This window comes from Aspergillus alliaceus (assembly GCF_009176365.1).
Source record: "Aspergillus alliaceus strain CBS 536.65 unplaced genomic scaffold BDW43scaffold_3, whole genome shotgun sequence".
Classification (NCBI taxonomy): Eukaryota; Fungi; Ascomycota; class Eurotiomycetes; order Eurotiales; family Aspergillaceae; genus Aspergillus; species Aspergillus alliaceus.
In genome coordinates this window covers 618,695-641,836 of record NW_022474686.1, presented here as the reverse complement: position 1 = coordinate 641,836, position 23,142 = coordinate 618,695, and the positions used below count along the sequence as shown (strand labels likewise).

At 49.1% G+C, this 23,142-nt stretch overlaps 9 protein-coding genes across 9 annotated transcripts; 6 read left to right on the top strand and 3 right to left on the bottom strand.

Moving 5' to 3' along the window:
• Positions 1-20: 20 nt before the first annotated feature.
• On the bottom strand, positions 21-1,675 carry BDW43DRAFT_261875 (2-hydroxy-palmitic acid dioxygenase MPO1). The gene is made up of 4 exons (XM_032040361.1): positions 1,425-1,675; positions 1,330-1,353; positions 1,213-1,272; positions 21-1,154 (listed from the first exon to the last, which is right to left on the bottom strand). Exons 1-4 carry the CDS (start codon positions 1,455-1,457, stop codon positions 705-707), a joined length of 567 nt encoding a protein of 188 aa, XP_031905346.1. The 5' UTR covers positions 1,458-1,675; the 3' UTR covers positions 21-704.
• A 203-nt stretch (positions 1,676-1,878) lies between these two features.
• On the top strand, positions 1,879-3,731 carry BDW43DRAFT_261872 (DNA-directed RNA polymerase II subunit RPB7). Its single transcript, XM_032040360.1, has 4 exons — positions 1,879-2,547; positions 2,609-2,689; positions 2,746-2,915; positions 2,993-3,731. The coding sequence occupies exons 1-4, from the start codon at positions 2,440-2,442 to the stop codon at positions 3,000-3,002; spliced, it is 369 nt and encodes a 122-aa protein (XP_031905345.1). The 5' UTR covers positions 1,879-2,439; the 3' UTR covers positions 3,003-3,731.
• Positions 3,732-4,543: 812 nt separating this feature from the next.
• Positions 4,544-6,670, top strand: BDW43DRAFT_320320 (uncharacterized protein; the record flags this gene model as incomplete). Its single annotated transcript, XM_032049055.1, has 2 exons — positions 4,544-4,852; positions 4,932-6,670. The coding sequence occupies 2 exons, from the start codon at positions 4,544-4,546 to the stop codon at positions 6,162-6,164; spliced, it is 1,542 nt and encodes a 513-aa protein (XP_031905344.1). The 3' UTR covers positions 6,165-6,670.
• Positions 6,562-10,010, bottom strand: BDW43DRAFT_118252 (putative RNA interference and gene silencing protein (Qde2)). The gene is made up of 4 exons (XM_032038036.1): positions 9,686-10,010; positions 8,451-9,583; positions 8,158-8,399; positions 6,562-8,097 (listed from the first exon to the last, which is right to left on the bottom strand). The coding sequence occupies exons 1-4, from the start codon at positions 9,886-9,888 to the stop codon at positions 6,628-6,630; spliced, it is 3,048 nt and encodes a 1,015-aa protein (XP_031905343.1). The 5' UTR covers positions 9,889-10,010; the 3' UTR covers positions 6,562-6,627.
• Positions 10,011-11,452: 1,442 nt separating this feature from the next.
• Positions 11,453-14,979, top strand: BDW43DRAFT_118145 (uncharacterized protein). Its single transcript, XM_032038034.1, has 7 exons — positions 11,453-11,948; positions 12,010-12,430; positions 12,486-12,708; positions 12,764-12,795; positions 12,845-13,618; positions 13,667-14,368; positions 14,423-14,979. The coding sequence occupies exons 1-7, from the start codon at positions 11,827-11,829 to the stop codon at positions 14,675-14,677; spliced, it is 2,529 nt and encodes an 842-aa protein (XP_031905342.1). The 5' UTR covers positions 11,453-11,826; the 3' UTR covers positions 14,678-14,979.
• A 207-nt stretch (positions 14,980-15,186) lies between these two features.
• BDW43DRAFT_261839 (nucleic acid-binding protein) lies at positions 15,187-16,438 on the top strand. The gene is made up of 2 exons (XM_032040359.1): positions 15,187-15,785; positions 15,860-16,438. Exons 1-2 carry the CDS (start codon positions 15,523-15,525, stop codon positions 16,275-16,277), a joined length of 681 nt encoding a protein of 226 aa, XP_031905341.1. The 5' UTR covers positions 15,187-15,522; the 3' UTR covers positions 16,278-16,438.
• Positions 16,439-16,558: 120 nt separating this feature from the next.
• On the top strand, positions 16,559-19,168 carry BDW43DRAFT_261837 (tetratricopeptide repeat protein). Its single transcript, XM_032040358.1, has 2 exons — positions 16,559-17,572; positions 17,666-19,168. Exons 1-2 carry the CDS (start codon positions 16,992-16,994, stop codon positions 18,804-18,806), a joined length of 1,722 nt encoding a protein of 573 aa, XP_031905340.1. The 5' UTR covers positions 16,559-16,991; the 3' UTR covers positions 18,807-19,168.
• BDW43DRAFT_118078 (indolepyruvate decarboxylase family protein) lies at positions 19,152-21,242 on the top strand. Its single transcript, XM_032038032.1, has 2 exons — positions 19,152-19,526; positions 19,590-21,242. The coding sequence occupies exons 1-2, from the start codon at positions 19,275-19,277 to the stop codon at positions 21,144-21,146; spliced, it is 1,809 nt and encodes a 602-aa protein (XP_031905339.1). The 5' UTR covers positions 19,152-19,274; the 3' UTR covers positions 21,147-21,242.
• BDW43DRAFT_118091 (class I SAM-dependent methyltransferase) lies at positions 21,243-23,045 on the bottom strand. Its single transcript, XM_032038033.1, has 3 exons — positions 22,663-23,045; positions 21,627-22,597; positions 21,243-21,548 (listed from the first exon to the last, which is right to left on the bottom strand). Exons 1-3 carry the CDS (start codon positions 22,991-22,993, stop codon positions 21,339-21,341), a joined length of 1,512 nt encoding a protein of 503 aa, XP_031905338.1. The 5' UTR covers positions 22,994-23,045; the 3' UTR covers positions 21,243-21,338.
• Positions 23,046-23,142: the final 97 nt, after the last annotated feature.

Here is a 23,142-nt window from a genome sequence, read left to right as displayed (position 1 = left end):
TATAAAATTATCGTCTATATTTTGATTTCACTATGGGTATTTATGTAATTATGTCCATTGTTCTCACGTCTTTCCCCCCAAGTTGTGGGAGTTGAGGAATGTTTTCTTGGCTGTTTTTCCGGGTACCCGACCTTTTCCTGCGGGCCACCTGGCAATCTCAATTTTCGCTGTTATTTTTCTCGGATCTGCGGATAACTGAGTCCAGCTTACTCATTCCCGCTCATTTTCGTCACAGCAACCGTCTGCATGAACCTGCCAACAACACACGGATCTGCCATTGACTACTATTCTAGGAAATTGTTGGATTTCTCTGATATCTGGAGAATCCAATTTTCGCAAGCCTGTCATGGTCCTTGTTTAAATCACTAATTTTTCTTTCTCTTCCCTTTCCTCCTAAAACAATCTGTACACCGCTTCAAACCGCTGACCGGCTTGGTCTCTACACCTGTAAGAACCAATGTAGCAACCGCTAAACTTGCGCGACGTATGGCTGCGCTTGTATCTCAAAGTAACAATAATTAAACAACCTGTCTGAAGAGATAATTTCTAGCCATCTGCAATAACTCCAGGTATCCCACCGCAGCGACCGGTTGAAGTCAATTTCAAGTTAATATCAATGCCATCTCGAAGACAGCTATTATTACCCAACTACTTTTTAAAGAAGCTCAAGCTCTGCAGCTCTTATGGGATCAAGCGCGGCTAGTTTATTTGCCGCCCGCGTTCTTCTTTTTGAAAGCGGCGATCTCCTTCTCAACGCTCTCATCGTATCTCGCTTTCAATTCGGGGCGGTACCCGAAGAAGAAGAGGATCTCCATCCAGACGAAAAGAGGAGCAAGAAGGAGCGCCTGAACCAGGTTGTCTAGCAAAGCCGGTGCCCTACGCTCAAATGCACCATGGCCAACGAACTGTAGCAACCAAGACACGACATGGATACCACCAAACCAGTAGTTCATGTCCGAGCCATGAGTAGTCAGAAGGTGGTTTGCGAACGCCGCGCCACCAATGATGAGTGGCGCGATCAGGGCTCCAGCAACTGGCTCCAACAAGATGTAAAATGTAGAATATATCAAAGCCCCAATGGTGCCGAAATTGGGGGGCAGGTTCTCAAAACGAAGGACATCAGGGAGGTTGAAAAGTGCTGGAGAATTCGAGGCCTAATCCATGAGATGGTAAGCAATACTGTTTGTCGGAAGAAAGCGGAAAGGAGCATACCAGGGCAATTCCCGTAAACAGGAGTATCGGCACACATGTAACGTGAATTGCGACGTTTACCTGACGAACGATGAGTGATCATAGTCAGTTATGGGGTAGAGGAGAGGGTAAAAGTACTGGGTTGTTATGGTAGGCACCATACTGGGAACGTAAGCTGTGGTCCAATCATCAAGCATATAATATATGCATCAGGTACAGATAAGAGCACTCACAAAAAGGAGCTGCTTCTCCAAGTTCAGAGCCATATTGGTAATCAGACCCGATGTTTTTTCGTCTCCAAGAAGGGAAATTGTTGATACTTGAAGGTAACCATACAGGAGACCCTTTTCTGCCAGTTAGACTGGATAAGAATTATGCCAGATCAGGCCAGCCAAGAGGTGGAGAATCAGACATTTTTTAAATGCGCTACTTGTAGCAAGTCTCCTAAAGTATTGCTAGACAGACGTCATGTGCTGGGGAGTCGAATACCGAGGATACGGGGGTTGTTACAATGTATTGTCATGCAGCCGTGGCTTTATGCAGTAGGGCTTGTGGCAGTTATGCACATTGTATTGTACTAGCGTATCATGGCTGTCATGGAGAACTCCCAGATCAGGTGACTCGCTGCAGCTTAGGCTCTAATCGGCCACCGGGTCAAGTCATGATTGCTTGACTAAAACCTCATACACGGCGCTCACACCAGCCTTCTTTCGGAGCTGGAGTTTGTTATAGCTATTCTTTCGGCTTCTTCCGCACTCTAGCTACGCACTCTTTCTGTTGGCTTCTTGGCCGAGGCAAAGCCCCTTTGCTCTTGTTGTCATGAGCTTCTAATGTTCTATTATTGATCTTCAGTCGCCAATTTTGACAATCCCATCGCTTTCATCGTCGTTGCGCTTTCTACGGTTCCTACTTTGCCTGTCTGCTTCAGATTTTGCAATTGCTTACTCGCCATTGTCCAATCTATCTTGAGCACCTAGCTTACTCCACCCACCGATTATTTTCAAAAAGTTGCATTCTTTGCGTCAAGCCTATTCATTTGAAACACCGATTCGATCACTTATTCTTTCTTTTCTCGATTCTTTGTGTGGAAGTATCGCTTTCCGCGCCATGTTTTTTCTCAAGGAGGAAACCAAGGTCATCACATTGCACCCGTCCTATTTTGGACCTAATGTGCGAGAGTACCTCATAAACCGGCTGAATGAGGAGGAAGAAGGACGTTGTACGGGAGACCACTTCGTGATTTGTGTGATGGACATGGTAGATATCGGAGAAGGGCGGGTTCTACCTAGTGGTGGGCAAGCCGAATACACAATTAAATATCGAGCCATTATTTGGAAGCCGTTCCGTGGAGAGACTGTAGGTCGTGGGGAGCGCGAGCCCCGAAATCTTACTCCCAGATCTGACAGTGAACGCGTAGGTCGATGCTATCGTTACGTCTGTTAAACCCACCGGTATATTCACGTTAGCGGGTCCATTGTCTGTTTTCATTGCGCGCAAAGTAAGTTTGCTAGATGAAACTCGGAAACACTTGTGCGGTACTAACGATGTGACAAGAATATTCCGTCCGATATCAAGTGGGAGCCGAATACAGTGCCTCCTCAATACACAGATCATGCGGACCAGGTCATTGAGAAGGGGACAAGCCTACGGCTTAAAATACTTGGTGTCAAACCAGACGTCGCCGCAATCAATGCCATTGGAACCATAAAAGAGGATTACTTAGGGTATGTGGCCTTTTGTCTTTTCTTTCCGTTCCTTTTTCAATCTTTGATCTTCGCTGATGTGCGTTTGCCTGTCATAGACCACTGTAAAATATTTTGACGAGAAGATACCTTTATCGCATCTAATGATTATACCAATATTACCACCAGCGAGCGCTTGAGAGGTTTTCTGTCGCTTTTTTTAATCATCATACAAGGACAACTCGGTGAAGGGGCAGGTGTCCCGGGGAGATGCGAGCACGGGCCAATCAAAGAACACCCGTCAGTATCTCCAGCTCAATAAAATTGTTTCTCAAATGAGAAGACAACCTCACAACCCTCACTGGTGAAGTGGGCTGCTGGTCAGCAGAATCAAGGCTCAGGCAATGCAGCCTGTTGAAATAGAGCATGCGGACACCATGGGCTTTCGCTGCGATACTTTTCAAGGGAGGTGGATGCCGATCTTGGTTAGAGTGTGCGAGGCATCAGTTAGATGTCACTATATCCAAAAGCAAGAAGACAGATGTATATGAAATGCACTTTATTGCTCTCGAGGGTTCTTTAATTCAACTAAGTAACCACCACTCTGCACGGCGCCCGAACAGGACAGGTCAATTTTTGTACGGGATGTGGCCTACTGATGCCATAGTCATGCTAGAGGGGTCGCCAGAGTTTCGCTTTCAATGACTGGACTTGGTAAAGGAACATTTCTATAAGATGTGTTTCCAACACGCAATATACCCACTATGTGAGAGATTTCACTTCTGACTGCTTTCTTGAAATTGGAATTGGTTGGAATTTAGCACTCTATGTCCTCCAGCTTGACAAGGAAGACTATATATAACTGGAACGATTAATCGACAGAGAATAGATGGTGCTTTCACAATGCTGTCTACTCACGTCGTCTTTGTCTGAAGTAATATTCTTTTGTTAATAAATATTGGGTATGTACCTATTGTAAAGCCTGTAAAAATGCTCTCTACAATATTTCACCAATACTAGTTCCTACTCTATACCCTGAAGGTATGGATGTGTAGAATATCACACCGCGGAGTGTTTCCACTAGTCCCGATTAGCAGATGGTGAAACGCTGGTGTGTTCAAGGTTGAATTTTCCCCAATCTTGGCAGAGAAAACCAACTGTTGTTTATTGTGATTGTCCCTGTTAGAGGCAGAGAGTCATCCACTTTTAACAGTACTGTGAGGGGAAGTGAATATTATTAGTGAGGTCGAGAAGCGCCCATATCAATCAAATGTTCTGATTGCATTGTGTAGCTGCACCTAGAAGGGAAGAACTAACTAGTGAACAAATAGTGAATGTCTAATAATAACCCTATGATAAAATGAAAGACAAGCAAAGCCCCCCCTAGGCCTCCAGAAATAAAATAAAATCTGCTTATTTCCACACACTGCTAGCCTGGATTCACAAATTAATTCTCATTCATTCAATCCTATGTTTCCATTCCGCGGTGTACGTAAACTTGTTGTTGAGAGCCACAGGCAGAAAGTGTGGTTCGCGATCCCCTTCCTTTGCGACAACCAGGAGCCATCACATACTCTTTCCCCAATTGGATCCCTCCCCTGACCCTCCTTTAATAGCTGGCTATCCCATTGTCTACACTCGTTATACCTTCTGACTCAATCATAGCGACCATGTCTCTCCAACAAGTGTACCAGACATTCCTTTCCGACCCCAGGTCTGCTTCCCTGGCTTCCAATGTTGCGCTGATCTATATCACCACGACCACAAGGGTCGACGGCGCTGAGGCCGTGGTCAAGCATCTCGCTAGGCAAGATCACGTCCTCAAAAGGAAGTCCCAGCAGGTGATCGATACGGTCGAGGGATTCAATTCCCTGTCCCTAGACGTTGACACCACTGTGGAATTCGTGTCTGGTGGCGGGCCGTATCTCCCCTCGCTGGACGATAACTTCCTGTCTGATCGCGTTGCGACTTTCCCCACGGTATGCGTTCCACTGTACTACGTCGCACTTTGGCAGTACCCGGACTTTGTTTTCTAATTAATTAATTGTCTGTTTCAAGGTTCATATCGTTCGTTTCAACTCCCAGAACCAGATTCAGCAGGTTAAAGTCTACTGGGACCAAGCGTCGCTTTTGAAACAGGTCGAGGTGATCGGTTCGCGTAGTCGCGGTTGGCCCATTCGCGATGGCAAAGACCAGTCTAGGTTGATCAAGACCGCCGCGTCCTCCGCTCCCGTGAATGACTCCCCAGCGCCCGTGCCCGTGAACAAGCAAACAGAGAATGGCGAGGCACAGAGCAAGGTTGCCTCACCGGGTAAGAGATACATTAAGGACCCCTATGCGGCAGAGTCTCTGGAAGAACTTCTCTCTCCCAGCAAGGACCGTGCCGATCCCGTGCGCCCACCTCGGGCTCCTGCCTCTGCTAAGCCTCCCCAGCGCGATTTGAGCGAGCTGTTCGTGAGTCACGAGGATGACGAAACTCCTGAACCATCTCCCTCCCGGAATAAGCCCGTCGCTCCTAAAGGCGCGGGCAAGAGCTACCAGGCCTCACGCATTTTCGACGATGACGAGACTGTCGATACCCAAGACAAGCCCCAGCAGATTGCCTACCGGGCCCATCCCAAACGATTCGACCATTTCGAGCTCGGCGGCGATAACAGTGACCGTGAGATTAAGCCGAAGATTTCACGTCCGGTGTCAAGCCAGGGCAAGGGACCCCAATGGAACTTCGAGGACTTCGTGACTCCCGAAAAGCCTAAGCGTCAGCTCCGTGGCCAGGAGCTTCGTAGTTTCGGTATCAGCGACGATGAAGAGTTTCAGAAGGTACCCCCAGCCAGGTCTGGCGTAACCCAGCCCCGTCGGGATGCGGAAACCCATTTCCAATTGTCAGACGACTTTGGAACCCAGGGTGGTTCCCGGATCATCAGTTCATTCCAGAACAAGGGTCTTAGCCTCTACAAGAACCACCTGTTCGCCGGTGAAGACGAGCCCGCCGAGAGCAAGCCGTCGGCCAAGGATAAGCAGCCCCTGTCCGTAGCCCAGAAAGGCCAAACCCGCAAGAAGGACCTCGAGACTCACTGGACCATAACAGATGAATCACCAGCGAAGAGCAAGGCCGACGAGAACAAAAAGCCCATCGCTGCGGATCGACAGAGGGCCGTCAAGATGATGGAGCCATCATGGGAATCCTATGATCAATCTCCTCAGCCGAGCAAGGCCGTCCGTCCTCTTCCACAGCGCCACGCAATGCGAAGTGTCAACGAGAGAAGCTGGAATATTGGTGGTGATGAGTGAAGAGATCATACCAACTCAGAACAGACTCCCCGAACCCATGACGACAGAATTGAACGATCTAATTGTCCATACCAAACCCGCGATAAATCGAGCCGTTATCACGGTGACAAAATTGCCCAATGCGATTTGGACGGGTGGAAATGATGCTTTATTTCTTCTACATTGCGAATTTGCTCGGCCTTTTCTTGTATTCATTTCTGGTATCTTTATTACCTATCTTGTTTTATTACATTGCTTGTCGCGTGTTCCGTTTAGCTTGTTCTTGATATGTTACCCAGTTGTACGATTCATAAAGATAGATTCGATAATGAGTCTAACGCTTTCAATCTGACTGTACGCTCAATTCGACAAAGGAACAACACGTGATAACAATGTAAACCCGAAAGCAAGATATCTAGGTCATGTCCTCCAAAGCACACTATTCCTAAAGGTCTACTACACGGCAGTCTCAACCACACCCGAACTATATATAAAACATAGTATCGCGTACATTCTCATGGATTTGCACGTCCGCGTTATCGGCCTGAACGCCAGCCCCACTACCCGTGACCACACTCCCAGGCGGAGATGGTTCAAAAGCACCACTGAGGTAGCAACGAGCCCTTGTACACACTAGATCCGCATAGTACGCCGGTGGACAGATGCTTACAGCCTTGGTGGCCCTACCATATAGATAACACATATGATGTGTCAGGCCTTCCAGGACATCAGCGGCGTTCTGGTATGGGGGGCTGGGTTTCTGTCTGCAGAAGATCTCATCCCAGACCGTGTAGTAGTGGGTGGGACGAGCGGTACCCTTCAGCGCAGTGTGTGCCTGAAGGTAGAAGTCCCAGTTGCGGGCTTCCGTTATGCCACGGTCAACCACGGTGCCATTTCTGGGGTTGCCGGATCGGTCAGAATCTGCTTCTTGGGTTGGGTAGAAGCGAGTGTTGTGGCGTTTGCCGACTATCAGGATGGAGATGCGTGGGAGACCCGCTTTTGTTTGATTCGCTGTGTATGTTTCTTTGCAGGCGTTCTTGAGGAGTGGGAGCTCCTTTTGGATTACCAGTTCGTATTGGCCCTCAGAGACGCCATCTCGGTAGACGATGATGTTCTCAGGGTAAGCGTTGTTGTGCGAACGGGTCCAGCGCCGAAGGTGGGCTTTCAGCATGTCACTGACGTCTTGGACCATCTCTTCACGGGATTTTTGTACTCGGATCTCTGCGGGCCACTGGCCTAGTGCTGCATCGACTGATGCGACCATGCTTGCGACACTGGGAGCATTCTTAGCCGAGCCGGGGGATGGGTGGGTGACGTCCATGCCGACGAGCATTGTCTTGCCTTCTCCGATGATGCCTAGTTCCTTTGATCCTAGGAGTTGATTGGCACCGCCGAGCTTTAGGTTGAACTTTAGACCGACGTTTGCGTAGTACTGAGGGCTTCCGTCTTTGAACTTGTCTGCTAGAACGTTGATGTTACGCACGCCGAACGTTACGTCACATGTCCTCTTCATGCAGTTGTATATATCTGTGTCATTGTATGGCAAGATCGAAAGGATCAATGTGGGCTTCTTGCTCATCAATTTCTGAACTGCTGCCGTGATTTGGGGTTCGCAGTTACCCCTTTCAACAGTTACTTTTTCACCCTGGGTTGGCTGCTGTGCTATAACGCCCATTTCGTTAAGCTTGGCAGTAAACTGTTGCAGAGCAGGTTTCAAGTCGTCATGGGTCTCGAAGTATGGCCTGACCCTTGCAACCTCGACTATGAGATAAGTCCACGTCGATAGTTTGGTGGATGTCGAGAACCTGATCGACTTCATATTCCAGCTTCCATACATTGGTGTAACTGGCTTCTGGAACGTCTTCTTTGCATCCTTGTAGTAAACTTTAGGTGCGGGCAGCACACGGCTCGGAACAGTGATAAGGTTGCAATCTGGCTGTATGCCAAAGTTTACCTATCCAGATCAATAAGCAGCTGTATCAACGGTGGGCTATGTACCATTCAAAGTACTTACGAGAGTAGGACTTTGAGGAGAGAGACCAAGCACCTTGGTACCCGTGTTGATTATCGACATAGCGTTCTGCGGTGGGGTCCGGACGGCAAAGTTCAGCATATTTCTAGGCTGGTTTGAGGAGAGCTTTGATTTGGCAGGCTGACCCGGCTCGATTACACAGACTTCGACGGGCAAGTAGCTTGGATTCTCCCTTGTCCCGACGTTGACCACAGGCATGCTAAAATCCATGTGTATGCTATAATCTGGCTTCTGTTAGCTCTATACGCAGCATACACCGGTGAAAAGGCACTTACTCTGGCGAAAGAAGTCTGCAACGCTAATGTATCTTCCAGCCGGTGCAGGGCCTGCCTTCGCAGGCTTCTTGCCCTTCTTGCCTTTGGTACCGCCGGATGCGCTTTCAGCTGGCTGCTGGCCTGGGGCTTCGAGAAAGAATTCTACTTCCTTGGGTCCTGCACCGTGTCTAGCCATTTTCGGGGGGTTAGGCTGCCCTGCGCCATCAGCTTTAGTTGCCAAACCTGCGATCGTCTTGATTCTTGGTATTATCTCCCCTCTTTTGTTCTTCTTCTCAATATGTGTCACTCTGACTTTCACTTTCTCTAAAAAGCGACGAAGCTCGTTGATATCACGGGAAGAGCGCTGATACTCCTTGATCACACTTCCCAACGGTCCTTCTTGGTAGCATGCGATGTACTTGACTTGGACGTTAAGCAATAGGCGAGCAGTAGCTGCGCGAACGCTAACGAAAAAGCCTCGAAGTGCTTCAAGCCCGGCGCCTAGATCGTATTTTTCTGACAGGTCTCCGCGTATGGCATAATGCTTGTTTGCGCCAACGGCAGCAACTGATTCATTTGCTTTCGGGTGAAATCCGAGGATAATATTCATGGCCTGTAGTACTTCAGCCTTGGAATTGAACAGGGCATCGGCGTTGGTGGACGTTAAGTACGCCAGAAGGTCAGCTGGGCTGAGTTGTCCTGTGAACTGGCACTTAATTCGATAGACTTTCGCATCTGCAGGGTATTCATCCTCATACTCGCCGCGATAACGAACGTCGTACTGAGTCACTTCTTCCTGTCCCATGATCTTCATGTTGGAGACCAGATTTGACTTATAGTCTGTGACAATGTTCTTCTGTGACTGATAGAAGTGCTGCTCAATCAAGAGGCTGAAGATCCGTTGAACTTTCTTTCCTGTTGGCGCCTTGCTCGATGATTCGGACAAGATCTCAACATGGTGGCGGAACAGTTGCTTGCCAGCCGACTTCAAGTCAAAATAATTGGCATACAATGACACTGGCTGACCCCGTGTACCATAGCCGGGTCGCTGAGGGTATTCAGTTGTCTTGGTTTTCTTCGCTGCCAGAGCTGCGGCTAAAGTATTCTCGGTTTTCTCAACCTGCGGACTTGGGGGAGGAACCTGCCCTCCTGGACTATTATATGAGACGGCGGGATGTTAGTATCCGGCATTCACCTCCACCTTTCTTGATTTGAAGGTAGACACGCCGAGGATGAGTACTTGGGTAGGCACTTACGAGTAGATTCTGGGCCCTTGATCACGGCCTCTACCTCCGCGACCTCTATCTCCCCCTCGACCTCTGTCATCACTTCCGCGAGAGCTCTGGCGGAAAGGCAGCTCCTTGGTTGATCCACGACCACCACGGCTGGCACCTGGCCCTCTGCCACGGTCGCCTCCGCCACCCCGTCCTCGCTGTGAGGTACCTCTTTGAGAGGACATTATCACTTGACGCGAACCAGTGAGGAGCTCGAGAATATAAGAGTCTCCCCAAAATCAAAAAGGAAATAAGGGAGTCACTAGCGGGTCGGTTAGAGCAAGTGAAATGGGGGCGGTTTAGTATGTCTTATGCCCCCGCATTGAGCTGCAAAGACCCGTCGACAGTGAAGACGGGCCATCTATTCGTTGAAAGGGTCTACATGGGTTCGTGGCTGTCGCCCTTTCACGGATGCAGACTGCGTTCCAATCACAATGAAGCAGCTCCCATGGAGGAGAGGAGGCTTGTTTGATAAGTGGTCATTTCTCCAGGGAAGTAAATCAAGCAGCCTGCTACCATTGTTGACCCATCAGAAGCACTGGAAGAGGCCGTACATAAGAGTAGACGGGTAATTTCCAGTAAAGCCTCTTTAAATGACGCTTTGTTTATTCCACCCGCAAAGGTTGTTCTTTGAGCTATATTTAAGTGTTCCGCAGTAGTTATCTGACAACCTTTGTTGATGCTCATATTATTATATGTCGAGTGATACTCGATTATACATAGTTCACAGTGTACTTGATTTGATTCCTATAACTAGGGTTTGGGAGCTGTCTGTTATTTATATCTGTATGTAGTATAGTACTTTTAATTGGGTTGGTACTTCTTTCATAAGTGGCTTCAGGTGCTAGCTGTACTCTTTGCTAGTAGTAGCTCCTAAGTATGTAAGCGCTTGTCACAATGACTCAAAGCTCAGCCACATTCGCGAGCAAATAGGGATGTTTATTTTAGCCCGAGATCAGCCAACCGTGAAAGTCTAGAACATGCCTATGATTCGAAGGTAAATGTTCCGTATCTGTCCTTCGTAATACTACCTATGAGGTAACCTTCCGTCCTACAACATCCAACCTTGCTGACAGGGTAGAGCAGGAGAGAGGAAGAAGACATACGAGTCCTCTTTGTCTTCCCTTTTCGGCCTTGTCCACCCCACCGTCCTTACATAATCTCCTCAGCCAATCATCGACAGAGGGAGCAGAGGGTGATAACGGAGATAATGGCGTACTGTATGGATCTGTACCAGACTTCCTTAGAGGTAGTTTCCATATCCTCTCACTAATCAAAAGCTTAAGGCTTCGTCGCTCGACGGGAAAACTTCTTGTGCTACTTTCTCCGCCTTTCCCTGAAAATTCGAACGCCTTCATTAGGCATCAAGGGTAACTTGTACAGTCTTCCCTAACTTCAAAGGATCCTGGTAGTGATCATACTGCTACCCGCCCGACGTCTTCGGTCTAACAAGCTTCGCGGCAGATAGACTAGTCGCCTATAATTTGGCCCCTCTTCTCGACCGTTCTCATCAGCTCCTTTTCGCTTTACGCTCGTGATTTGTGTGAACCCCGAATTTACGGCATACTAAAAACTATCATTATCAAACATTTTTTACCGAGGAAACTTGCGCGCCTCACATCCGTGGGCTCTTTGCTGGGTAAAACGGCGACGAGTTCCCTCCAGAATCGCCTCCCGCTTTAAATTGCGTCGCAGTTTAGGTCGCTACCGACTTGACCACTGGAACGTGGCTCAAGGCATCAGCAAAAGTGTTGTGTACTTTGCCCATCCTCCCACAACCTTCGATTCAATTGCGCAGGGGTTTTTAGCGATCGGACAGCTTATCTCGGATCACGTCCCTCGTCCCTAGAGCCACATCATACCCGAGAAGGAGAGAGACTGGGGTGACCTCTCAACGGGAGGGGTTTATTAGTGAGATTCGGTTACTATCTAGCGGCTAAGTGACACCCGGCGCTTGTTGGGACCCGATTGACTGGGAAGCTTCAAGTGTTACTTCCAGCAGCTCCCTGTATCGCATCGTGGGTCTTGCGCAGGCCCGCTTAGAAGACGGTGTGTAACTGAAACAATCACCTTTGACGGAAGTTTATGGTAGGGTTTGCCTCGCTGAGGAACCACTCGCAACCATGACACCCACTCCGCCATCCACCTCGTCAAGCGTTGGCGCATTTTCACCCGAAGGACAGTACAGGGTCATCCGAAAGAGAAATCGGGTACCGCTTTCATGTGGTCCCTGCCGACATAGGAAGTAAGATTCCTGCTCGCTCTTTGTTTTGTATCCTAGTATCCTCTAACAGTTCGTGATCAAGACTTAAATGTAACCGTGCTCACCCATGCGAGAACTGCGTGAAACGAGGGGATGCTACTTCGTGCACTTACGCCCAAGCGAATACTCGAAAGAGGAACGCCCCACAACGAGCATCGCCCAGCTCCCCAGATGATATGCAGAATAGGATAGACCGGCTGGAAAGCTTGGTTTTGTCGTTGATGACCAATGGATCACAGGCAGCCGGCCCCGCTGCGGCTATGGCAGCAATCTCTGGCAACAGCAGCAGTATTGGCTCTGCCCAACATACAACGGATCTGGATGTGGACGTGGATGAAGATGCCTCGGGTGGTCCTGAGGAGAGCGATACAGAACAAGTGACAAAATCATTTGGAGTAATGAAAGTTGACAATAATAAATCATATTATTTCAGCGAAGCGCATTGGGCATCCGTTCTTAACGACGTAAGTTACTTTCATCTGGCTCAACCTCGGGTCGCATTGTTCACATTGACTATAGATTGCCGAAGTGCGTAATTACTTCACTACCCATAAGAAACAGTATGAGGAACACGCGGAGAAGCTCAAAGCAACTAGGCTGCCGACGGACGTGCCAGGATCTACATTGCTCTTCGGTGCTATGAAAACAACTAGCCGTGCGGAGATTATGTCTTCGCTTCCTTCGAAATATACGACAGATATCTTAGTTGCTCGGTATTTTGGCAGCTATGACCCGTCAACCAGTAAGTTTACTGAGAGTCTCCACAGTTATGCGATGATACTCACCCAAAATTCTAGATATTCTCCATGGATCTACATTCCAGGCACAGGTAAGCAAAAATTAGACCTGCCCGAGGACGGTGCTAACCGCCCATCTAGTATAACAAACACTGGGAAGATCCATCACAGACGTGTATTGTCTGGATTGGCATGCTTTGCGCAATTATGCGACTTGCCATGCTGTCGTATCATCGAGAGGGAGACGAACCACCGGAGTTTCGAGGGAAGACACTCGATATGGCAGGCACCTTCCGGAATTTAATGGCGCAGTGTTTGACACTGGCAGATTACACCAAGCCTTATCCGTCCCTGATTGAATCTCTGATCTTCCACCTTCATGGAGATTGGATACAAACAAAAGATGCAGATGTGTCCGTTTGGGTACTCGTCGGTGTGATTGCGAGGTTGGCTATGAGAATGGGTTACCATCGCGACTCAAAGATGTTCCCTAATATTACACCTTTCCAAGGTGAAATGCGCCGACGTGTATGGACAATTGTGCGGCAATACGATTTAATGTTTTCGTTCCAAGTGGGCTTGCCCAGCATGATCCGCTCTTCTGATAGTGATACGGAATTTCCACGGAACTTGTATGACGATGACTTCGACGAGGGCTGCAAGGAGCTTCCTCCCTCGCGCCCGCCAAATGAACCCACGCCTATCTCATGTTTGATAGCAAAAGGTCGCTTAGCATATGCTTTCGGCCGAGTTATCGAACATACGTCTTCCATACAAACTCCATCTTACGATAAGGTAATGGAGATTGACGCCGAACTTCGCCGAGCGAGAGATTTGGTCCCGGAACATCTTCTTGTCCGCCCTGTTGAAGAAGTCCAGATGGAGTCCCCGAAATTGATCATGTCGCGATATGCTGTAGGTTCTCTTCCAGCTCCCAGGTAATATTTTACTCACCATTTCCAGACAATGAGCGTGTATCACAAAGCTCAGTGTGTTCTCCACCGACGATACCTTGTTCGAGCACGTGAAAACCCTCGATTTACATACTCACGGAGAACATGTATTGACTCTGCTATGGAGTTACTTCGATTTCAATCAATGCTGCACGCTGAAACCACTACGCGTTTCCAAAATAAGCATGACAAGCTTTCTGCACTTGTCTCTACGGACTTTTTACTCGCTGCAACTATCGTTTCTATTGACCTCTACCATGGACACCAATTGCAATCAGGTGGCCGAGCGTCCGGCGACACGTACGCTTGGGGAAGGGAGCGACGCGAGGAAATGATAGCGGCAATACAGCGCTCTAAGGAGATCTGGGATGAACTTCGTGATGATGCTCTGGAGGCTTGGAAAGCTTCGGGGGCCCTCGGAGTGATGCTTGCCAGGCTAAACTTGGGCTATTCCGAAAACAATCCTGTTGCCCCTACCTTCGAGCCTCAGGATGAGAAGCAAAGTGCCGCTATGACATTGGGCCTTCTCAGCAGTGGAATGAGCCCTATGAATCCAGCTCCTCCTGTCTTTGGTGATGGTAGTATCAAAATGGGAGAAACACCGCTTCCAACTCAAGGTGGATTTGGAACGACTCCAGAAATACCAGGAGCTCCTTCACCTTTGAGTGCTATGTTTGGGCAGATGCCGGATATGCAACTCAATCTGGATTGGGTATGAACACCTTATGTCAATGCAATTTAACTGATGACTAACAATGATTCTCAGGATACTTGGGATAACTATATTCAGAATGCATCACTCGATGCCTCGAACCAGTGGTGGCCAACAATGGACCCGCAACAGCAGCAGCCGCAACAACAGCCGCAACCCCAGAATCCTTTGGATTCTGCCAATTTACCATCAGTACAGAATGGTGCTGCGGATAAGATGCGCTCATTACCTCCTTTTTCCAACGTCTTCTACCCTGAACCTAACGCTTATGATAACAACTCCCCACCCAATAATGCGGCCCCTCGCTAAACTAGTTCATGCTGTGCTCTCTCGGATTTTACCCGTTTTTATTGATGAGGATTGAAGGGAATCATGTTAATGTGGTCATGGAGGTTTGGCCAGTCCTAGAGTGTAAAATATCATACTGGCGAGTTTGGCTGGATGCCTATTCTATTTGTGTTGTCGAATTTCTTATGCCAAAATGCTTCGAGGAATCTACCTGGCGTAGATAATCAATATTACTGGTGCCAACATATATATAGTTCTTTTTGCACTCCACTCTACTTAATAGAATCTATGTCCTAGCGAAAGACTGAACTTTTTGTTTTGCACAAAAATGTCCGTTAACAATCGGCCATTACATACTTTCTTTTAGAAAAGGATTACTAGGAGTCTTTTTCCGTTTTTCTGTTGTCTCCACACCCATTACAGCTCAATCATACGATATCGTAAATCACGTGACATTTTTGATATCGATAAGCCGGAGGTTTTTGCGCGAAAACTTTGGAATGACATAAATCCAAATCCCCATATTCAACTTTTTTGTGGAATTACCTCCGGATTACCTGTCACCTGAAAATGTGAGTCACTAAGAGATCCAGACTGACTACATTACACTCGGTGAACTAACTTCTGTTTCTCTTAGGCATTGTTTCCGGCGCGCTGCTTGTCGGCTCCTCTCGTCCACACCACGGTCTGCATGGGTTACTACATCTAGCTCGACTCAAATTCCCATCCCTGGCCAGGCATCGCAATTTCTCCAGAAGATCAGGTGGAACAGCCAACATGTACAAACAAAATCACATCTTGCAAACAAAGACGCAACAACCACATCCGATAACGACGAACAATTAATACAAGCCGCAGTTGGGTACATGGAGGGTACCCCTGCTCCTGCCAACGAAACTCAGAACCATGCCTCAGAAGAGAGTGAAGCGCAAAGACAGCCTTGGGATGAAAATTCTAAACGCGCAAAACGCTTGCGGCTTTTGAATAAGGATCCTGAGCCGAAAGAGACGGTCTACGTCGGGAACCTTTTCTACGATGTAACGGCGGAGGATTTGCGGAAGCAGATGGAGAAGTACGGGGTTGTGGAACATGTGTATGTTACTTTTGATAATAGGGGCTTGAGCAAAGGGTGAGTGTGTTTTTTTCTCTCGTGTTACCGGAAAGGATAAAACCAAAGTACGGAGGTCTAACCCTGGGGATTAGGTTCGGTTATGTCCAATTCGATACTGTTGATTCGGCCAGACGTGCAATTGAAGCAATGCACATGCGGGTGTTCGAGGGTCGTCGTGTCCTTGTACAGTTCGCGCTGAACAATGTCTCATCTCGCCGGATCTTGAAGCCCGCCTCTAAAACGATATATATTGGCAATTTGCCATTCGAGATGACCGATAAGGACTTGAATGATCTCTTCCGTGATGTTATTAATGTGATTGATGTTCGGGTATCTGTTGATCGCCGGACTGGGATGCCCAGAGGCTTTGCCCACGCGGAGTTCATCAACGCTGAGAGTGCACGGGTGGGAATAGAAATTCTCAGCAAAAAGGCGCCATATGGTAGGAAGTTACGACTGGATTACAGCCACACGAATAGAAAGGCAGATCGGGTGGAAGCTAACAACTAGTGATTTGACGAAATCACTTTTCCTAGTCTTGATGTTTTACTTGGGGTTTTCTTTATTCGTGGAGTGTGATAGATTGTGGTTGCTTTATGTATTATATGTGTAGCGAACACTCTGCGCTATGCTTTGTACAATATCTACATAGACCTATATTAAACCTTTTGTATTACTAGTATCATCTCAATTTTAAGGTCCAGATTTGACAATTATTAATCTTTTGAACCTCCGCGGCTCCACGTGACTACCAGGGTGCCTCGGCATTCGCCAATCTTTCCGGTCGGTTTTAGGACGGCCCCGAAACCCCACGCTTGGGCCTATCACTAGTATCAGAGAGGTTTGAATCTTGGAGATAACACTACCTCATTTCCCGCTTCATTTCCCCGGATTTCTTTCAATGATAGAACATCCAACCGACAGCTAGCTACATTTTATGCCATACTGAAACCGCATCGTCCCAAACTGTTTGAAAGATGTCATTCCTCGGTGGCGCTGAGTGCTCAACGGCGGGAAACCCGTTGACACAATTCACAAAACACGTACAAGATGACAAGTCCCTTCAGCGGGATCGGCTCGTCGGCCGGGGCCCAGGAGGCCTGCAAGAGAGCATGCGGTCCAGAGGTATGATGGGTGGACAAGATCAGGTATGAACGAGCTGAACGCTACGCCATTTCATTCACTCCTCCCCCGTCTCTAACTATAGCTCGGCAATATACACAGATGATGGACGAATTCGCCCAACAACCAGGCCAAATTCCCGGTGCCGCCCCACAACCGTTTGCGATGGAACACTTGAGACGCGAGTTAGACCAATTCCAGAACACACCGCCTCGGACTGGCTCTCCGGGATGGGCAGCCGAGTTTGATCCTGGTGAGCAGGCTCGCATGGAAGCTGCCTTTGCCGGTCCCAAGGGACCCTTGATGAATAATGGTTCGGGGTTCACGCCAGCAGAGTTTGCCCGTTTTCAACAACAGAGTCGGGCTGGTGTGCCCCAAACGTCTAGCCCCGTTACATCTGGTCAGTCACCGATGATTGGGGGCTATCAGCGTCCCATGGGTGGTATGGGTTATATGGGGATGGGCGGAATAGGCGGAATGGGTATGATGAATCCTGCTTATAATCCTATGGGTATGCAGCAACCGATGGAGGCGGCTACGCAAGACAAGGGGAAGGGACGAATGGTCGAGTTAGATGATGTGAACTGGGAGGCACAGTTTGCGGAGATGGAGACGGCGGATACTCAGAAACTGGACGACGAGGCTAATGATGCTATTGAGGCGGAACTCAACGATCTTGACAGGTCAGTCTTCACTACCAGCGCAACTAAAGAAGCAGACATGGATGCTTTTGAAAACATATGGCGAAAAGTCCAAGCTGAGACGGCAGCAAGCAGGAAACTGGCAGAGGAAGATACCGAATTTCACGTTACCGACAACTTGCATATGGGAGACATGGGAGAGTGGGATGGCTTCGATTCTCTCAACACTCGTTTTCGGGACCCTCAACTTGGTGATTACATGTTTGAAGAAGACAACATGTTCAAGAACGTCACCAATCCATTTGAAGAAGGTGTGAAGATTATGCGCGAGGGTGGTAACCTTTCCCTGGCCGCACTGGCCTTCGAAGCCGCTGTACAGAAGGATCCTCAACACGTACAAGCCTGGACCATGCTGGGATCTGCTCAAGCTCAGAACGAGAAGGAACTCCCTGCTATCCGTGCTCTGGAACAGGCTATGAAGGTCGACCCGAGCAACTTAGATGCACTTATGGGACTCGCTGTCTCTTACACAAATGAAGGTTACGACTCAACGGCCTACCGTACGCTGGAACGTTGGCTGTCAGTGAAATATCCGCAGATCGTTAACCCCAAGGATCTTTCGGCGGACGCAGATCTAGGATTCACAGATCGCCAGATTCTCCACGACAGAGTCACAGACTTGTTCATTCAGGCCGCTCAGCTGTCGCCTTCAGGTGAGCAAATGGATCCAGACGTACAGGTCGGCTTGGGTGTTCTCTTCTACTGTGCAGAGGAGTATGATAAGGCTGTCGACTGTTTCTCTGCCGCCTTGGCATCTACTGAATCGGGAACTGTGAACCAACGGGAACAACTCCATCTGTTGTGGAACCGTCTGGGAGCCACCCTTGCCAACTCAGGTCGCTCTGAGGAGGCCATCGAAGCTTACGAGCAGGCGCTGAACATTAATGCTAATTTTGTCCGCGCGCGCTATAATCTGGGTGTGTCCTGTATCAACATCGGTTGTTACCCAGAAGCTGCTCAGCATTTGTTGGGTGCGCTATCCATGCACCGTGTCGTCGAGCAGGAAGGTCGTGAGCGCGCCCGCGAAATCATCGGGGGAGATGGTGGCGTCGATGATGAGCAGCTTGAACGAATGATTCATATCAGTCAGAACCAGAGCACAAATTTGTATGACACCTTGCGACGTGTGTTCAGTCAAATGGGACGTCGGGATCTGGCAGACATGGTTGTGGCTGGTATGGATGTGAATGTCTTCCGGAAGGAATTTGAATTTTAAATGATGCCATATCTGTTTTTTCCTTTGCATTACGTGTTTCTTTGATTCTAGGCCGAACCTGGAATGATGCGGTGTCTGTACGGTTTGTGCCACTGTTGATATGTTGGATACCATATATGGGTCAAAATGCAGCGCTTTCGGGTTATAGATCTTGTAAAACACATGGAAGACCGTGGGGAGGGTCCTGAAATAGACGAAATGGACGACTGTGTTATTTTCATGGGTTACTAAACACTAATAAATATCCAGAAGCATGAGATATGATTCGGATTTTTGAGACGTAGACCTGGAGGAGAATGCACAGGCATTTCCCGAGAGAGCAGGCAACCAGGAAGCTTAAGAGGAGAGCTTCTCCGCATTCTCGCCGCTCTCCGCTTCCGACACCGTGGACTGCGGAGCAGCCCAACATTCTTTCATGTTTCATTCTATAATATCTTCTTAATCTAGTCGAACCAGATATCAGCGACTATGGCCGTGGCAACAGGGGCTCAGCTAATCGCTCGGACGCTACACGATCTAGGGGTCACCGTTATCTTCGGCATTGTAGGGATTCCGGTGGTGGAGATCGCCGAGGAAGCTATCAATCTGGGCATTCGCTTTGTAGCGTTCCGCAACGAGCAGGCATGCAGCTATGCGGCTAGCATCTATGGATATATGACGGGACGACCAGGAGTCTGTCTCGTTGTAGGAGGACCAGGTGTCCTCCATGCATTAGCAGGGGCAAGTTAATTCTCGCAATTTCAAGTACTGTCCGGTCCGTACTGACCGTCAATGTTGTAATAGATTGGTAATGCCTCTGCCAATAACTTTCCCATCCTTGTTCTCGCTGGATCGGCCGAAACAACCGCTGTCACTAAGGGAGCCTTCCAGGAGATGGATGCCATCTCGTTCCTGACACCTCACACTAAGTTTGCGGTTCGGACATCATCCATTAGTTTTATCCCTGGCGCCGTGAAGAACGCATATAGAACTTGCTGGTATGGTCGTCCCGGCCCGACCTTTGTCGATCTCCCTGCCGATATTATCCAAGGCAAGTCAGCCCCCGGATTTCGTCTGCCAGAGCCAGAAACCTTGCTGGTCCCTTCCCCGCCGAAGGCGAGTGGCGATCCAGCATTGATCCTCAAGGCCTCCCATTTACTGAAGACGGCACGCTCGCCGCTCTTGATCGTTGGCAAGGGTGCTGCATATGCGAGAGCAGAGTCCGGAATCAACCGGTTAGTCGAGCAAACACAGGTCCCTTTCTTGCCCACACCAATGGGCAAGGGTGTTGTGCCCGACTCGCATCCATTAAATGCGTCCAGCGCACGCAGTGCCGCCTTGAAACATGCAGATGTGGTCTTGGTCCTCGGCGCAAGGTTAAATTGGATTCTGCATTTCGGCGAACCCCCCAAATGGTCTCCCAAAGCAAAGATCATCCAAGTCGACATCTGCGCGGAAGAGATCGGACGCAACGCCGGAACAGCGGAGTTAGGAATTATGGGAGATATCGGGCTGGTCGTAGATCAGCTAGTATCCTCTCTATCGAACTGGCGGTATTCTCCTTCTCCTGTCGAAGGCAGCTTTCCATCACTACTCGTAGAGTCAGCAAAAAAGAATGAAGCCAAAGCCCAGAAGGCGTCGCTTCGACCAACTCCGGAGAATTCCCCTCTGACATATCAACGCGCTTATCACATCATCAAGACTACGTTGAATTCATTGTCCCCCTTCGAAGAGGGGAACATCGTCTACGTCTCGGAAGGCGCCAACACCATGGACATCTCTCGTTCCGTCTTCCCTCTCAACCACCCCCGCCAGCGCCTCGACGCCGGTACATATGCCACCATGGGCGTCGGCATGGGCTACATCGTCGCTGCCCACGAAGCATACAATGCGCTCCCGACGTCTTCAGGTACCAAGCCCAAGAAGATCGTAGCCTTCGAAGGCGACAGTGCATTCGGATTTAGCGCTATGGAAATTGAGACCTTAGCGCGTTACCGAATCCCAGCATTGATATACGTAGTCAACAATTCTGGGATCTACCACGGAGACACGACGACGGAGAATGCCTGGAAGACCCTGCAGGATCAGACAGCATCCAACGACACAAGATCAGACGACGGGAAGAAGGGTCTACGCTCCACCAGTCTCTTGTACGAAACGCGCTACGAAATGCTAGCCACCATGTGCGGTGGAAAGGGGTGTTTCGTCCGTACTGAGAAGGAACTTGAAGCAGCGACGCGGGAAGGTTTCTTGAGCGATACGGTGACCATCGTGAATCTGATTGTTGAGCCTGGCATCGGGAAGAAGATTGGATTTGCATGGCAGGGAAATAGCGCCCAAGACGGTCAGGCTAAGCTATGATTTGGGGATTTTTGTTTATGATATAGTCCTAGTCGAGTCGAGATATGATTGATTGGGTTGTTTGTATATTGTATATAGGATAAAGGATACATTTATCTAAATTCAAGACTCGGTAGAATAGCGAGCGGTCTCTCTTTTCTTTTGCTTATGACTTCATTCGTTTTGAACACATATACAGGAAGTACTAATACATTACACCGTCATCAACATACTGGCGTTCTTGTACCAGGTCAACAGCGGGTTTTCACCGCTTCTCGTCTCGGTGTCTTCGATATACGCCCAGCGTCGGACAAAGTCCTCGTGGCTCATGACCTGCGTCAACTTCCCGGTAACGGCCCGGTAGAGGTCCTCGATGACATTGAAGTCCGTGGGGAAGAAAATATCAAAGTATCCTTGGTGAACCTGTACCAGAAAGTCTTGTCAGTGATTTGCTCTTTATTAAGATACATATCGATTTGAAAAGGGTAAGAGAAAACATACAAATGGCGTAGAAACCGGTACAGTCCGGCGCTTGTACCGAGTCTGCACGACAGGCGCATTGATACCAGGAACGGCATCAGGAAGACCGCTAAAATCACTCGCGACCAGTCGATGTCCTGGGAAATATGTATCCAGGATATCAAAGAACTGCATGAGCCGAGTAGGGATATATTCAGGGAGCGTAAAGGGGCGCTGGAACGGCATGGACTTGCGCAGCCCGCGGGTGAGTCTGGGGCCCAATGGGCTGGGGAACTCTCGGCGTGCCGCAGCCTGTCTGACGCGGAGGAACCGCGAGGCGACGGGGTCCAACTGCGCATTATAGTAGTCGTGAAACTCGCCGTCCGCGTCGATCAAGACACCGCCTTGTTGGGGCAGTTCTGTGGCGGTGTCGTAGCGGATCGCGTCATGGGAGAAGTTGTCGAACACCTCCAAGGCGAGGAAGAAGCACGGGGAGTGCACGTATGTATCCCAGTCGAAGATGGACTTGTTGATGATCTCAACGTGGTCGAGATGGCCTGCGGCGTTGAGCGAGTCCATCAGGTTCTTCAACTGGAGGCCGGCGAGCGAGGACGAGATCTCGATGATCTTGAACTTGGTGCGCTGGTAGACTTCGTAGTCTGTGTCGCGGATGAAATCCAGGATGTTGATCATCAGGGTTCCGTTTCCCGCGCCCATTTCGTATATTATCAGATCGTGGTAGGGGTACAGTGTCAGTTTGTAATTCGAGACTAGGTACCGGGCGATCGTCTCTCCGTAGTAGGGGCGAAAAAGCTCTGTGGGCGTGTGCCACAGCTGGCGAGCTATGTCTGGTTGGATATCATCTAAGCGGTCTTCGAATTCGGTATATCGGTCTCCTAACATCTGGTGGAAGGCTGGCCCGTCCTCGATGTTATTGAAATCGAATGGTTCTCCGGGGCTGAAGATGGTCGCGTGCTTCGAAAAGTAACCATAGTGAGGGTTATATAGACTATCTGGAATGAGAGGGGGGAAATAGTGAGAAGTAAAATCAAGCGTTGTGCATTGGATAAAAGCATACCGTCAATGAATTCTCTAGTCAACATCTTAACCTGCCGCGGCCGCTCTCGACGGTGACGCAGGTCTTTAGCCGTTACAAGCGGGTATTCCTTCAGTTCCTCCGTGATATCTTTCGGATAATCACCCCGTTTATTCCAATTCATGCCATCATCGGCGGACTTCCTTTTAGCCGCCGAACGTCGCGTGAGGAAAGGACGACATTGTTGACGTGGTGTGGATAATCGAATGCAGTGCGCCCTGCGGCCAGTGAGAGTAGACGAGGGTCGAAGAGACTGACAAGCCGGATGCCGAAATAGCTGTCGGAACAGCTGACTGAGTACTGGAGAATCCATGGGCAGCTGAATTGGTGGTGGGAGAGACAAGATGGGGGAATCGCAAGTTGCGAGAGGCGGAGAACAAACGACCTGCAGACTGCTTCACGTCGGGTGTGGCCCGAGCTTTTTCTCTGGCTTCCCTCCTTCAATTGCGTAACTTCTTCCTC